This window comes from Salvelinus alpinus, chromosome 9 (genome assembly GCF_045679555.1).
Source record: "Salvelinus alpinus chromosome 9, SLU_Salpinus.1, whole genome shotgun sequence".
Lineage (NCBI taxonomy): Eukaryota > Metazoa > Chordata > Actinopteri > Salmoniformes > Salmonidae > Salvelinus > Salvelinus alpinus.
In genome coordinates, this window is record NC_092094.1 from 23,948,489 (window position 1) to 23,963,581 (window position 15,093).

The 15,093-nt window shown below is 42.0% G+C and overlaps 1 protein-coding gene across 3 annotated transcripts in view; it reads right to left on the minus strand.

The window, feature by feature from the left end:
- Positions 1-15,093, minus strand: part of LOC139584513 (protein BANP-like) — a 93,342-nt gene that overhangs the window by 59,363 nt on the left and 18,886 nt on the right. For 2 of the 3 annotated variants that reach the window (XM_071416470.1, XM_071416471.1), the window contains exons 7-8: positions 13,223-13,462; positions 1,942-2,103 (exon numbers count right to left, since the gene is read on the minus strand). In XM_071416470.1, coding sequence (XP_071272571.1) covers positions 1,942-2,103; positions 13,223-13,462 — 402 coding nt within the window. The remainder of the gene's footprint in view (positions 1-1,941; positions 2,104-13,222; positions 13,463-15,093) is intronic. The other variant, XM_071416472.1, reaches the window with a different exon arrangement.

Here is a 15,093-nt window from a genome sequence, read left to right on the forward strand (position 1 = left end):
ACAACTGAAAAGACATTGGTAACTTTGTATTTGTAGTCAACTTCGTTTTGAAGTTATCGGCAGTCACAGAGAGACAGATAAACATCTTGATTCTATGTTTAGTAGAGATCTGGGGGAAATGCATCTAAACATGCACTTAACTGCTCTACGAGTGGTCTAAGGCAGTCAATGATTAACACGCGTTCAATTGCAACATTAGTGACAATGGTTTTGGGAAACGATGAACTTAGCCTTAAGAGGCTTTTGGAAAACTGAGCCCAGGGCATCTGCTGGATGATGCGGTGTGTTTACACTGTTTCAAACATGTCAAAATAACACAAGGACTCTCAAGCTAGCAATCCAAAACACACACACACACACACACACATATGAATGAGCCGTCAAACATAAACTCCCTGCCTCAGTCTAAACACCAACAACTATCACACACCATAAAGTCCCCCATCGCCCCACCACAGCTTCATCTATTATCTCACTGTGTGTGTGTGTGTGTGTGTGTTTACACTGGTGCATGCGTGTGTGCCTGCTCGCTATGAGAATATGGGTTTTTTGTTGCTAGCTTGATCACACCACACTGAGAAGTGACAAAGTAGGCCTAAAGAATTCACTCAAAATAATCATATCATGATAGACAAAACATATGTAGCACAGATATCTGCTTGGTGCAGCTCATATCATAGACATTGTGTTTACTGCCAGTGAGAGGTCTTTCTCCCATCCTACAGCATAAACATACAGGTCCCAAATGGCACCCTTTACCTTATATATAGGTAACTGCCAAAATAATGGACACGCATGAGTAAATGAGGGATACAAAGTATATTGAAAGCAGGTGCTTCCACACAGATCTGGTTCCTGAGTTAATTAAGCAATTAACATCTCATCATGCTTAGGGTCATATATAAAAATGCTGGGCAGGTCATTATTTGTGGCGATTTTTTTGTCTACTATGACTTTGCCCCCATAGGATGACAATGCCCCCATCCACAGGGCACGAGTGTTCACTGAATGGTTTGATGAGCATGAAAACGATGTAAACCATATGGTCGTCTCAGTCACCAGATCTCAACCCAATTGAACACTTATAGTAGATTCTGGAGCGGCGCCTGAGACAGCGGTTTCCACCACCATCAACAAAACACCAAAAAATTGATTTTCTTGTGGAACAATGGTGTCGCATCCCTCCAATTAGGTTCCAGACACTTGTAGAATCTATGCCAAGTTGCATTGAAGCTGTTCTGGATCGTGGTGGCCCAACGCTCTATTGAGACACTTTATGTTGGAGTTTCCTTTATTATGTCAGTTACCTATAGTGCACTACATTTGACCAGAGAGAGCCCAATGGGCCCTGGTCAAAAGTAGTACACCATATAGGGAATAGGTTGCCATTTGGGATACAGTCCAAGTATTGCAGTATATAAATCCTCCACAGCCCAGTCATTGGCAGTGAGGCGAGAGCCAGGTGGCTCGTGGAGACTGTACTTTGTGTTAGCCCTCTCTCCCCGTTCATTAATAAATAACTGTTTAAAAACAGGCCCAGCCACCTCTTTCCAGCCCATTAGTCTAACTTCGAAGCAGTTTTATTAAGAGGAGTATGAGAGAACTTGCTCTGGAGTGTGTGTGTGTGTGTTTACTTTATAGTGGTGTGTGTGCTCTGGTGGGGTGTGTGTGGCCTGGGAGGAGAGCGGGCTGTGATTCTACAATGTACACACAGTGGGCTCACAGGATATTTGGGTTTCACTTGTTGTCCCACTCTCTCCGGTCAGGGTTGAGAGGTGATGGATCTCAGGGAGGGGAGGACAGGAGGCGTTGTTGTGTTGTGGAGATTATAACCATCTGCTACACTCTGCATTACTCACTGGATTCCTTACATACACATAAGTGAAAAGATGTGTGAGTGCGCACGCACACACACACACGCTTGCTATTTCTAGGAATTACCTGAGCTTCCCGGTGCGTTGGCGCTACGTCTGGAGAAGCTCTTGACCGCCAGACTCTGGCCACGCTGCTTGCGTCTCCACGCAGTGCGACACTTGGAGTCGATGCTCTGCTTGATACGGTACCAATCTGACTCAGTGATGCCAAACTTATAGAACAGGTGACCTGAGGAAAACAATGACAGAGGGCACATGAGTTCAGGGTCATGTAATTTAACAATCTTAAGAACCATTGCAATCTTAAACTTAAGCTAAATCACCATGACAAGGTAGAATAAGTCACATTCATTGCTTATGATGGACAGCAGTTCATACCAAGTCTATGTGTGGAGTGTGAACAGTGCACCCTTGTCCCACTATCAATGCAACTCTACCGGAGCTGTCAAAATGTCAGAAGCACATTAACTCTAGATAGATTTTGAATTTTAGGACCAGTTTAGGTTAAAAAAAATAAAAAAAATGATTTGCTAAAATATTTAATTTGACTTTTACTTCTATAGCACAGAGAAACAGAATGAATAATACATTCATGAAATGGCAAAAAATACAGTAAAAAAATAAATCATAAGAAACAAGGGTCTGTTCTATATCTAGGATATTTTTTAAAGCTCAGGAAATACTGTATATACATACATATATTCACACACACAGACACACACACACTTGAAGTCGGAAGTTAACATACACTTAGGTTGGAGTCATTAAAACTCGTTTTTCAACCACTCCTCAAATTTCTTGTTAGCAAACTATAGTTTGCAAGCCTCCCCCTTTTTCCTCCAAACATAACGATGGCCAAACAGTTCTATTTTATTTTCATCAGACCAGAGAACATTTCTCCAAAAAGTACAATCTTTGTCCCCATGTGCAGTTGCAAACCGTAGTCTGGCTTTTTTATGGAGGTTTTGGAGCAGTGGCTTCTTCCTTAGTGAGCGGCCTTTCAGGTTATGTCGATATAGGACTCGTTTTACTGTGGATATAGATACCTTTGTACCTGATTCCTCCAGCATCTTCACAAGGTCCTTTGCTGTTGTTCTGGGATTGATTTGCACTTTTCGCACCAAGGTACGTTCATCTCTAGGAGACAGAACACGTCTACTTTCTGAGCGGTATGATGGCTGCATGGTCCCATGGTGTTTATACTTGCGTACTATTGTTTGTACAGATGAACGTGGTACCTTCAGGCATTTGGAAATTGCTCCCAAGGATGAACCAGACTTGTGGAGGTGTACTATGTTTTTTCTGAGGTCTTGGCTGATTTCTTTAGATTTTCCCATGATGTCAAGCAAACTGAGTTTGAAGGTAGGCCTTAAGATAGATCTCCAATTGACTCAAATGATGTCAATTAGCCTATCAGAAGCTTCTAAAGCCATGACATAATTTTCTGGAATTTTCCAAGCTGTTTAAAAGGTACAGTCAACTTAGTGTATGTAAACTTCTGACCCACTGGAATTGTGATACAGTGAATTATAAGTGAAATAATCTGTCTGTAAACAATTGTTGGAAAAATGAGTTGTGTTATGCACAAAGTAGATGTCCTAACCGACTTGCTAAAACTATAGTTGTTAACAAGAAATTTGTGGAGTGGTTTAAAAACGAGTTGTAATGACTCCAACATAAGCGTATGTAAACTTCCGACTTCAACTGTACACACACACACACACACACACACACACACACACACACACACACACACACACACACACACACACACACACACACACACACACACACACACACACACACACACACACACACACACACACACACACACACACACACACACACACACACACACACGATTCAAATGCAATGCGAGCCGTTTCATGGATCTGAAGGTACAAACTTCGCCTACCCGGCAGACCCGGAGAGCAAATCAAGTGCACCTATAGGCCTACCGCTGGCCAATCAGATAGCTCAGATCAGTGTCTGCAGCTTCCACCAGCCCACAGCGAAGTTGATAGTCGTCTCTATTGTGTGAGATTTCAAAACATGACTAGAGCGAGACTATCAACAAATTCAGCAAATGGCTGTATTTATGAGTGAGATCATGTTTAAGATTTTATTCAGCACTGTCAACACTTTATTCAACATTTACAAGCCATAAAACGCTCTCTCCCTATCCACTCACTCCACAAAGTGTATCGATAGACTTGCGTGGTTAAGTACAGTGAAATGCCTTTCTTGCGAGCTCTAAACCCAAGAGTGCAGTAATCAATAACAATGTAATACTAGAAATAACAACGAGAAAGTAAGTAAGCATACTATATACATGGTCAGTCAGCTCTATATTTACAACGTGCATGGATACTGGAGTGATAGAGGTGGATATGTATAGGGGTAAGGTGACTAGGCATCAGGATATATGATAAATGGAGTTGTAGCAGTGTATATGATGATTGTATGTTAGTGGCTTGGCTGTGCATGTGTGTAAAATCAGTATAAATATACGTGCATATTATGTATGTGTGAGCAAATTATGAATTGAGTGTTTGTATGTTGGAGTGTAGGGCCCTGTGAGAGTGCATAGAGGGTCAAGTCAGATGTTGTGTCTTTCTAACAACGAGGAGTATTTCCCGTTCTCTGGTCACATGTATAACATGACTTGGTGCAGCGGTTCTCATTCTCAAAAAAAAAAAAAAAATGACTTCAATTTATGCCTCAAGTAATACAATAAACGATCGATGACCAGTGTGATCATATACCTCACGTTTTGAAATATAATCTGCCAATTTCTGTCTGTAGCATCCGAACAGTTTGAACTACACACTAATATGACCCCTCTGTGGAAAGGTGAGAGTCTCACAAACACGTACATGTCAGTTGTTTAGCTCTAAAATATAATATATAGTTAAAAAAATCATTTTAAAATGGTCTGAGAAGAACAACATTGGCAGGGCAATTTAAGAATAGCCAATATTGAGCCTATAGCCAACTACACAAACCTCATTGTTACAGGCCCGTTTTTAAGAAGTTAATGTTACATAGGCTTACGTTTTTTAAGTAATGTTTTAAAAACAAATCTGAGTGGTAGACCTCGGCCTTCATTTTGACTCAGAAAATAATCTTGGCTCAGAAACGGTTTGTGACCAATCCACTAAGGCATGAGGAAACAGGTACACACACACACAAACATACACACCTGAATTACATAGACACACAAAACAAGACACCTGCATCACACAAGGCAAGTAGACCCACACACACACAGCACCTGCAATCAGCAGACAGTAATACATGTGGGGTGACAGAGTCCATTTCCTGTGCACCACACACACACACACACACACGGGACTACTCCCAATAAAAACTCCTTCAGCCACGTCCACCCTCCCTCCTGTTCGCTGGCTCCCTTCCCCTCCACTGGATTCCCTCCAGTCTCCACTCCATCCCCTCCCCCCTCCGCCGTCTCCCCTACCTCCCCTCTGCTGTCTCCCCTCCCCTTCCTCCCTTCCGCTGTCTCCCCTCCCTCCCCTCCGTTGGCTCCCCTGTCTGCCCTCCCTTTCCCTGTCTCCCCTCCGCTGGCTCCCCTCCCATCTGCTGTCTCCCTCCGCTGGGAACCTAAAGGCTAAAGGGTGAAGTGATTGAGCCCTGCCTATGATACATCTATGGGGATAGATTGGTCAGATGCTCAATGGCAGGGGTTGAGATGGTCAGCTGGTCAATGGAAGGGAATTTGATGGTCAGTTAGTTGGTTTTCTGTCAGTTGGTTAACCCATAGAGTCAATGTCCACGCCCCCGTAGATATCTTATTAGCATAATAAAAAAAGCTCCATAAAAGTCTGTCAGTTTAAGCTAGATAACTTTTTTTTGCATTGGATGCGTCTCAACCCACCTCATCCGCCGATGTCGCACTTCCGCATCTGCGGTGAAAGGTGACAGAGCGGTGTTTGTCAGACCATGAGATATCCCGAAAATCGGTCTTCTCAAAATAATTGTCTGTAACATCTGAATGGTTTGGCCTACAAAACTATTATGACCCCTCTATGGAAAGAAAGACTCCCACGAACACGATGGTGTTCTCAGTTTTGTTCTTCGACCCCCACAAGTGTCTTGGGACCAGTCTGACGGAAGATCCGATCTGCTAACTTCTGTACGTAGCGTTCAAACAATTTGAACTAAACACTAATTTGACTCCTCTGTGGGAAGGTGAGACTCTCATGAACACGTTTAGCTCTAGGATGACCCATAGGCCTCACAAAACTCGTCTGAAGGTCCCCCGGTACCAGTTTAAAAAAATGTCTGGAAGTATATATGGAGACCGTTTAGTACTAAGAATAAGGGATTACAGTGCATTCGGAAAGCATTCAGACCCCTTGACTTTTTCCACATTTTGTTACATTATAGCCTTATTCTAAAACAGATTATTATTTTTTTTATCCTCCATCTACACACAATACCCCATAATGACAAAGCAAAAACTTTTTTTTTTTTTTTTATGTTTGCAAATTTATTTTAAAAAACGTCTACAGAAAAAACTGAAATATAACATTTACATAAGTATTCAGACCCTTTACTCATTACTTTGCACCTTTGGCAGTGATTACAGCCCTAAGTCTTCTTGGGTATGACGCTACAAACATGGCAAACCTGTATTTGGGGAGATTCTCCCATTCTTCTCTGCAGATCCTCTCAAGCTCTGCCAGGTTGATTGGGGAGCGTCGCTGCACAACTATTTTCAGGTCTCTCCAAAGATGTTTGATTTGGTTCAATCCGGGCTCTTGGCTGGGTCACTCAAGGACATTCAGAGACTTGTCCCGAAGCCACTCCTGCGTTGTCTTGGCTGTATGCTTAGGGACGTTGTCCAGTTGGAAGGTGAACCTTCGCTCCAGTCTGAGGTCCTGAGTGCTCTGGAGCAGGTTTTCATCAAGGATCTCTCTGCACTTTACCCTGGATCCTGTCTCCCAGTCACTCCCGCTGAAAAACATCCCCACAGCATGATGCTGCCACCACCATGCTTCACCATAGGGATGGTGACATGTTTCCTCCAGACATGACGCTTGGCAATCTTGTTTCTCATGGTCTGAAAGTCCTTTAGGTGCCTTTTGGCAAACTCCAATCGGGCTGTCATATACCTTTTACTGAGGAGTGGCTTCCGTCTGGCCACTCTACCACAAAGGCCTGATTTGTGGAGTGCTGCAGAGGTGGGATAACCTTCCAGAAGGACATCCTTCTCCACAGAGGAACTCTGGAGCTCTGTCAGAGTGACCATTAGGTTCTTAGTCAGCTCCCTGACCAAGGCCCTTCCAAGATTGCACAGTTTGGCCAGGCGGCCAGCTCCAGGAACTCTTGTTGGGTCTAAACTTCTTCAATTTAAGAATGGAGGCTACTGTGTTCTTGGGGACCTTCAATGCTGCAGACATTTTTTGGTACCCTTCCCCAGATCTGTGCCTCAAGACAATCATGTCTTGGAGGTCTAAGGACAATTCCTTCGACCTCATTGCTTGGTTTTTGCTCTGAAATGCACTGTCAACTGTGGGACCTTACATAGACAGGTGTGTGCCTTTCCAAATCATGTCCAATTAATTGAATTTTGGACGATCAATCGAAAAAGGATGCACTTGAGCTCAACCTTGAGTCTCATTGCAAAGGGTCTGAATACTTATGTAAATAAGGTATTTGTTTTTTATTTTTAACAAATTTGCAAAATGTCTAGAAACCTGTTTTCACTGTCATTATGTGGTGTGTAGATTGATGAGGAAAAATAGTATTTAATACATTTTACAATAAGGCTGTTATGTAACAAAATGTGGAAAAGGGGAAGGGGTCTGAATACTTTGCAAATGCACTGCAAATACATGTAAAATAGACATATATAAACACGGTACCAGTCAAAAGTTTGGACACCTACTCATTCAAGGGTTTTTCTTGATTTTTACTATTTTCTACATTGTAGAATAATAGTGAAGACATCAACACTATGAAGTTAACATATATGGAATCATGTAGTAACCCCAAAAAAGTATTTAAAAAATCAAAATACACTATATTTGAGATTCTTCAGAGTAGCCAACCTTTGCCTTGATGACAGCTTTGCACAGTCCTGGCATTCTCTCAACCAGCTTCATGAGCTAATCACCTGGAATGCATTTCGATTAACAGGTGTTAATTTAAATAGTGGAATCTATTTCCTTCTTAATGCGTTTGAGCCAATCAGATGTGTTGTGTCAAGGTAGGGTGGTATACAGAAGATAGCCCTATTTGGTAAAATACCAAGTCTATATTATGGCAAGAACAGCTCAAATAAGCAAAGAGAAACAATAGTCCATCATTACTTTAAGACATGAAGGTCAGTCAATAAGGAAAATTAAGAACTTGAAAAGTTTCTTCAAGTGCGGTCGTAAAAACCATCAAGCGCTATGATGAAACTAGCTCTTATGAGGACCGCCACAGGAAAGGAAGACCCAGAGTTACCTCTGCTGCAGAGGATAAGTTCATTAGAGTTAACTGCACCTGAGATTGCAGCCCAAATAACTACTTCACAGAGTTCCAGTGACAGACACAACATCAGCTGTTCAGAGGAGACTGAGGGTGTAGCGGGATTTCTTATAAGGGTCCGGATTAGTGTCTCACTACTTGAAAGTGGGCGGTCTAGCCTTTAGCACGATGTGGATGTTGCCTATAAACCATGGCTTCTGGTTGGGATATGTACGTACGGTCACTGTGGGAATGACGTCGTCGATGCACTTATTGATGAAGCCGATGACCGAGGTGGTATACTCAATGCCATTGGATGAAACCCGGAACATATTCCAGTCTGTGCTAGAAAAAGAGTCCTGTAGCGTAGCATCCGTGTCATCTGACCCCTTCCGTATTGAGCGAGTCACTGGTGGTTCCTGCTTTAGTTTTTTCTTGTAAGCAGGAATCAGGAGGATAGAATTATGGTCAGATATGCCAAATGGGAGGATGAGGGAGAACTTTGTATGCATCTGTGTGTGTGGAGTAAAGGTGGTCCAGAGTTTTTCCCCCCTCTGGTTGCACATGTGACATGCTGGTAGAATTTTGGTAAAACGGATTTAAGTTTGCCTGCATTAAAGTCCCCGGCCACTAGGAGCACCGCTTCTGGATGAGCATTTTCTTATTTGCTTATGGCCTTATACAGCTCGTTGAGTGCGGTCTTAGTGGCAGCATCGGTTTGTGGTGCTAAATAGACGGCTACAAATAATATAGATGAGAACTCTCTTGGTAGATAGTGTGGTCTACAGCTTATCATAAGGTACTCTACTTCAGGCAAGCAATACCTTGAGACTTCTTTAAAATTAGACATCGCACACCAGCTGTTATTGACAAATAGACACACATCCCCGCCCCTCGTCTTACCAGACGTAGCTTGTCCTGCCGATGCATGGAAAATCCCGCCAGCTCTATAGGATCCGTGTCGTCGTTCAGTCACAACTCGGTGAAACATAAGATATTACAGTTTTTAATGTCCCGTTGGTATGATAATCTTGATCGTAGATCATCCATTTTATTTTCCAATGATTGCATGTTGGCCAATAGAACAGACGGCAGTGGTGGTTTACTTACGCATAGGATTTCTCAGAAGGCAGCCCGACCTCGGCCCCTTTTTCTCCGTCTTTTCTTCACGAGAATGACGGAGACTTGGGCCCGTTCCGAGAAAGCAGTATATCCTTCTCGTCGGACTCGTTAAAGAAAAAAATTGAGGTGGGTGATCGCTGTTCTGATGTAGATAAGTTATTTTCGGTCATAAGAGACGGTAGCAGCAACATTATGTACAAAATAAGTAAAAAAATAAGTTACAAACACAAAAAAATACGAAAAATAGCATAGCTGGTTAAGAGCACGTAAAACGACAGCCATCCCCTCCGTGCAAAGCTGTCTACTTTGAAGAATCTCAAATATAAAATATATTTTGATTTGTTTAACACTTTTTTGGTTACTACATAATTCCATATGTGTTATTTGTTATATTTGTATTCTACAATGAGAAAATAGTCAAAAATAAAGCAAAACCATTGAATGAGTAGGTGTGTCCAAACTTTTGACTAGTACATAAATACACATACAGTGGGGATAACAAGTATTTGATACACTGCCAATTTTGCAGGTTTTCCTACTTACAAAGCATGTAGAGGTCTGTAATTTTTATCATAGGTACACTTCAACTGTGAGAGACAGAATCTAAAACAAAAATCCAGAAAATCACATTGTAAAATTTTCATTTTATTGCATGACATAAGTATTTGATACATCAGAAAAGCAGAACTTAATATTTGGTACAGAAACCTTTGTTTGCAATTACAGAGATCATACGTTTCCTGTAGTTCTTGACTAGGTTTGCACACACTGCAGCAGGGATTTTGGCCCACTCCTCCATACAGACCTTCTCCAGATCCTTCAGGTTTCGGGGCTGTCGCTGGGCAATACGGACTTTCAGCTCCCTACAAAGATTTTCTATTGGGTTCAGGTCTGGAGACTGGCTAGGCCACTCCAGGACCTTGAGATGCTTCTTACGGAGCCACTCAGTTGCCCTGGCTGTGTGTTTCGGGTCGTTGTCATGCTGGAAGACCCAGCTACGACCCATCTTCAATGCTCTTACTGAGGGAAGGAGGTTGTTGGCCAAGATCTCGCGATACATGGCCCCATCCATCCTCCCCTCAATATGGTGCAGTCGTCCTGTCCCCTTTGCAGAAAAGCATCCCCAAAGAATGATGTTTCCACCTCCATGCTTCACAGTTGGGATGGTGTTCTTGGGGTTGTACTTATCCTTCTTCTTCCTCCAAACACGGCGAGTGGAGTTTAGACCAAAAAGCTCTATTTTTGTCTCATCAGACCACATGACCTTCTCCCAATCCTCCTCTGGATCATCCAGATGGTCATTGGCAAACTTCAGACGGGCCTGGACATGCGCTGGCTTGAGCAGGGGGACCTTGCGTGCGCTGCAGGATTTGAATCCATGACGGCGTAGTGTGTGACTAATGGTTTTCTTTGAGACTGTGGTCCCAGCTCTCTTCAGGTCATTGACCAGGTCCTGCCGTGTAGTTCTGGGCTGATCCCTCACCTTCCTCATGATCATTGATGCCCCACGAGGTGAGATCTTGCATGGAGCCCCAGACCGAGGGTGATTGACCGTCATCTTGAACTTCTTCCATTTTCTAATAATTGCGCCAACAGTTGTTGCCTTCTCACCAAGCTGCTTGCCTATTTTCCTGTAGCCCATCCCAGCCTTGTGCAGGTCTACAATTTTACCCCTGATGTCCTTACACAGCTCTCTGGTCTTGGCCATTGTGGAGAGGTTGGAGTCTGTTTGATTGAGTGTGTGGACAGGTGTCTTTTATACAGGTAACGAGTTCAAACAGGTGCAGTTAATACAGGTAATGAGTGGAGAACAGGAGGGCTTCTTAAAGAAAAACTAACAGGTCTGTGAGAGCCGGAATTCTTACTGGTTGGTAGGTGATCAAATACTTATGTCATGCAATAACATGCAAATGAATTACTTAAAAATCATACAATGTGATTTTCTGGATTTTTGTTTTAGATTCCGTCTCTCACAGTTGAAGTGTACCTATGATAAAAATGACAGACCTCTACGTGCTTTGTAAGTAGGAAAACCTGAAAAATCGGCAGTGTATCAAATACTTGTTCTCCCCACTGTACATGCATACATATACACACATTTATACATTACCGCTCAAAAGTTTGGGGGTCACTTCGAAATGTCCTTGTTTTCTATGAAAACATACATGAATTGAGTTGTAAAATGAATAGAAAATATAATCAAGACATTGACAAGTTTATAGATAATGATTTTTAATTTAAATAATAATTGTGTCCTTCAAAATGTGCTTTCGTCAAAGAATCCTCCATTTCCATCAATTACAGCCTTGAAGACCTTTGGCATTCTAGTTGTCAATTTGTTGAGGTAATCTGAAGAGACTTCACCCCATGCTTCCTGAAGCACCTCCCACAAGTTGGATTGGGAGGTGTTCCCACAACAGCTCAATAGGGTTGAGATCCGGTGACTGTGCTGGCCACACCATTAGACAGAATACCAGCTGACTGCTTCTTCCCTAAATAGTTCTTGCATAGTTTGGAGCTGTGCTTTTGGTCACTGTCCTGTTGTAGGAGGAAATAGGCTCCAATTAAGCGCTGTCCACAGGGTATGGCATGGCATTAAAAAATGGAGTGATAAGCCTTCCTTCAAGATCCCTTTTACCCTGTACAAATCTCCCATTTTACAACCACCAAAGCACCCCCAGACCACCACATTGCTTGACAGATGGCATCAAGCACTCCTTCAGCAAATGTACATTTTGTAAATCTCACAAATGTTTTTCTTTGTGATCCGAACACATCAAACTTAGATTAGTCTGTCCAAGACACTTTTTTCCAATCTTCAACTTTTCAGTGTCTGTGTTCTTTTGAACATCTTCATCTTTAATTTTTATTGGCCAGTCTGAGATAGGGCTTTTTCTTTGCAACTCTGCCTAGAAGGCCAGCATCCCAAAGTCGCCTCTTCACTGTTTCACGTCGAGACTGGTGTTTTGCGGGTACCATTTAATGAAGCTGCCAATTGAGGACTTGAGGCATCTGTTTCTCAAACTAGACACTCTAATATACTTGTTCTCTCGCTGTTCTGTTCTGTGAGTAGTACACAGCGTTGTACGAGATCTTCAGTTTGTTGGCAATTTATCACATGGAATAGCCTTCATTTCTCAGAACAAGAATAGACTGACGAGTTTCAGAAGAAAGTCTGTGTTTCTGGCCATTTTGAGCCTGTAATCGAACCCACAAATGCTGATACTCAACTAGTCTAAAGAAGGACAGTTTTATTGCTTCTTTAAATCAGCACAACAGTTTCCAGCGGTGCTAACATAATTGCAAAAGGGTTTTCTAATGATCAACTAGCCTTTTAAAATTATAAACTTGGATTAGCGAACACAACGTGCCATTGGAACACAGGAGTGATGTTTGCTGATAATGGGCCTCTGTACGCCTATGTAGATATTCCATTAACAATCAACCGTTTCCAGATACAATAGTAATTTACAATATTAACAATGTCTACACTGTATTTCTGATCAATTTCATATTATTTCAAATGGACATTTTTTTTTGCTTTCCTTCAAAAACAAGGACATTTCTAAGTGACCCCAAACTTCTCAACGGTAGTGTGCATATATATATTTTTTTATACTTCAAGGGGTCTTAAAATTCAAAATCAAATAGCTAAATGACCCTTGGTATGACCCCCCCCGCGCCCGCTTAGTCTGTACAGGGTTAAACAGCAGTGTGAGTATTGGAGTGAAAAGGTGTGCGTGACTCACAGCGTACGCCGTAGATCATGAGTGGGTCCAGCTGCTTCTTGCCGTGCTTGCCCTGGCCCGAAAGGTTGGAGATAGCCTGCACCTCGCGGTGGAATAGGTAGTCCAGCAGTGTCAGTGCCATCTTCTCTGCCGTGCGGCAGTTGGTGCTGATGTGGAGCATGTCGCCCGGCGTCACCGGGCAGCGCACGCGCATCTCTGCATTGTTCTCGTCGCCAAGCCACGTACCTGCTGGGTAGTCATCTATAAAGAAAGAGGGGGCATGGATGGGAGTATAATGGTAATGATATAACCCCTAAAGCTGCTCCCAGCCTGTTGTATGTGTGGGTCTGTTTCTATACTAAAAAAATAACATATATTACACACACACTACAGTTCAAAAGTTTGGGGTCACTTAGAAATATCCTTGTTTTTGGAAGAAAAGCACATTTTTGTCCACTAAAATAAAATCAAAGTGATCAGATATACAGTGTGGACATTGTTAATGTTGTAAATTAATATCGTAGCTGGAAACGGCAGATTATTAATGGAATATCTACATAGGCGTACAGAGGCACATTATCAGCAACCATCACTCCTGTGTTCCAAAGTCACGTTGTCTTAGCTAATCCAAGTTTAATCATTGTAAAAGGCTAATTGATCATGAAAAACCATTTTGCAATTATGTTAGCACAGCTGAAAACTGTTGTGCTGATTTAAAGAAGCAATAAAACTGGCCTTCTTTAGACTAGTTGAGTATCTGGCCTAGAAGGCCAGCATCCCAGATTCGCCTCTTCACTGTTGACGTCCTCTTGCTCAGTTGTGCACCGGAGCCTCCCACTCCTCTTTCTATTCTGGTTAGAGCCAGTTTGCGCTGTTCTGTGAAGGGAGTAGTACACAGCTTTGTACGATATCTTCAATTTCTTAGTAATTTCTCAGAACAAGAATAGACTGACGAGTTTCAGAAGAAAGTTATTTGTTTCTGGCAATTTTGAGCCTGTAATCGAACCCACAAATGTTGATGCTCCAGATACTCAACTAATCTAAAGAGAAACAGTTTTGTTGCATCTTTATATCAGCAGCAACAGTTTTCAGCTGTGATAACATAATTGCAAAAGGGTTTTCAAATTACACACTTGGATTAGCTAACACAAAGTGCCATTGGAACACAGGAGTGATGGTTGCTGATAATGGGCCTCTGTATGCCTGCATAGATATTCCATAAGAAATCAGCTGTTTCCAGGTACAATAGTCATTTACAACGTCTACACTGTATTTCTGACCAATTTGATGTTATTAAAAAAATGGACAAAAAATGTGCTTTCCTTTTTTTTTTATATATATTTCTCAGTGACCTCAAAATTTTGAACGGTAGTATATACAGTAGAAGTCGGAAGTTCACATACACTTAGGTTGGAGTCATTATAACTAATTTTCAACCACTCCACAAATTTCTTGTTAACAAACTATAGTTTTGGCAAGTCTACTTTGTGCATGACAAGTAATTTTTCCAACAATTGTTAACAGACAGATTTAGTTTCACTTACAGATATAGTTTCACTTATAATTCAATGTATCACAATTCCAGTGGGTCAGAAGTTGACTGTGCATTTAAACAGCTTGGAAAATTCCAGAAAATTATGTCATGGCTTTAGAAGCTTCTGATAGACTAATTGACATAATTTGAGTCAATTGGAGGTGTACCTGTGGATGTATTTCAAAGCCTTCCTTCAAACTCAGTGCCTCTTTGCGTGACATCATGGGAAAATCAAAAGAAATTAGCCAAGACCTCGAAAAAAATAAACTTGTAGACCTCCACAAGTCTGGTTCATCCTTGGGAGCAATTTCCAAACGCCTGAAGGTACCACGTTCATCTGTACAAACAATAGTACACA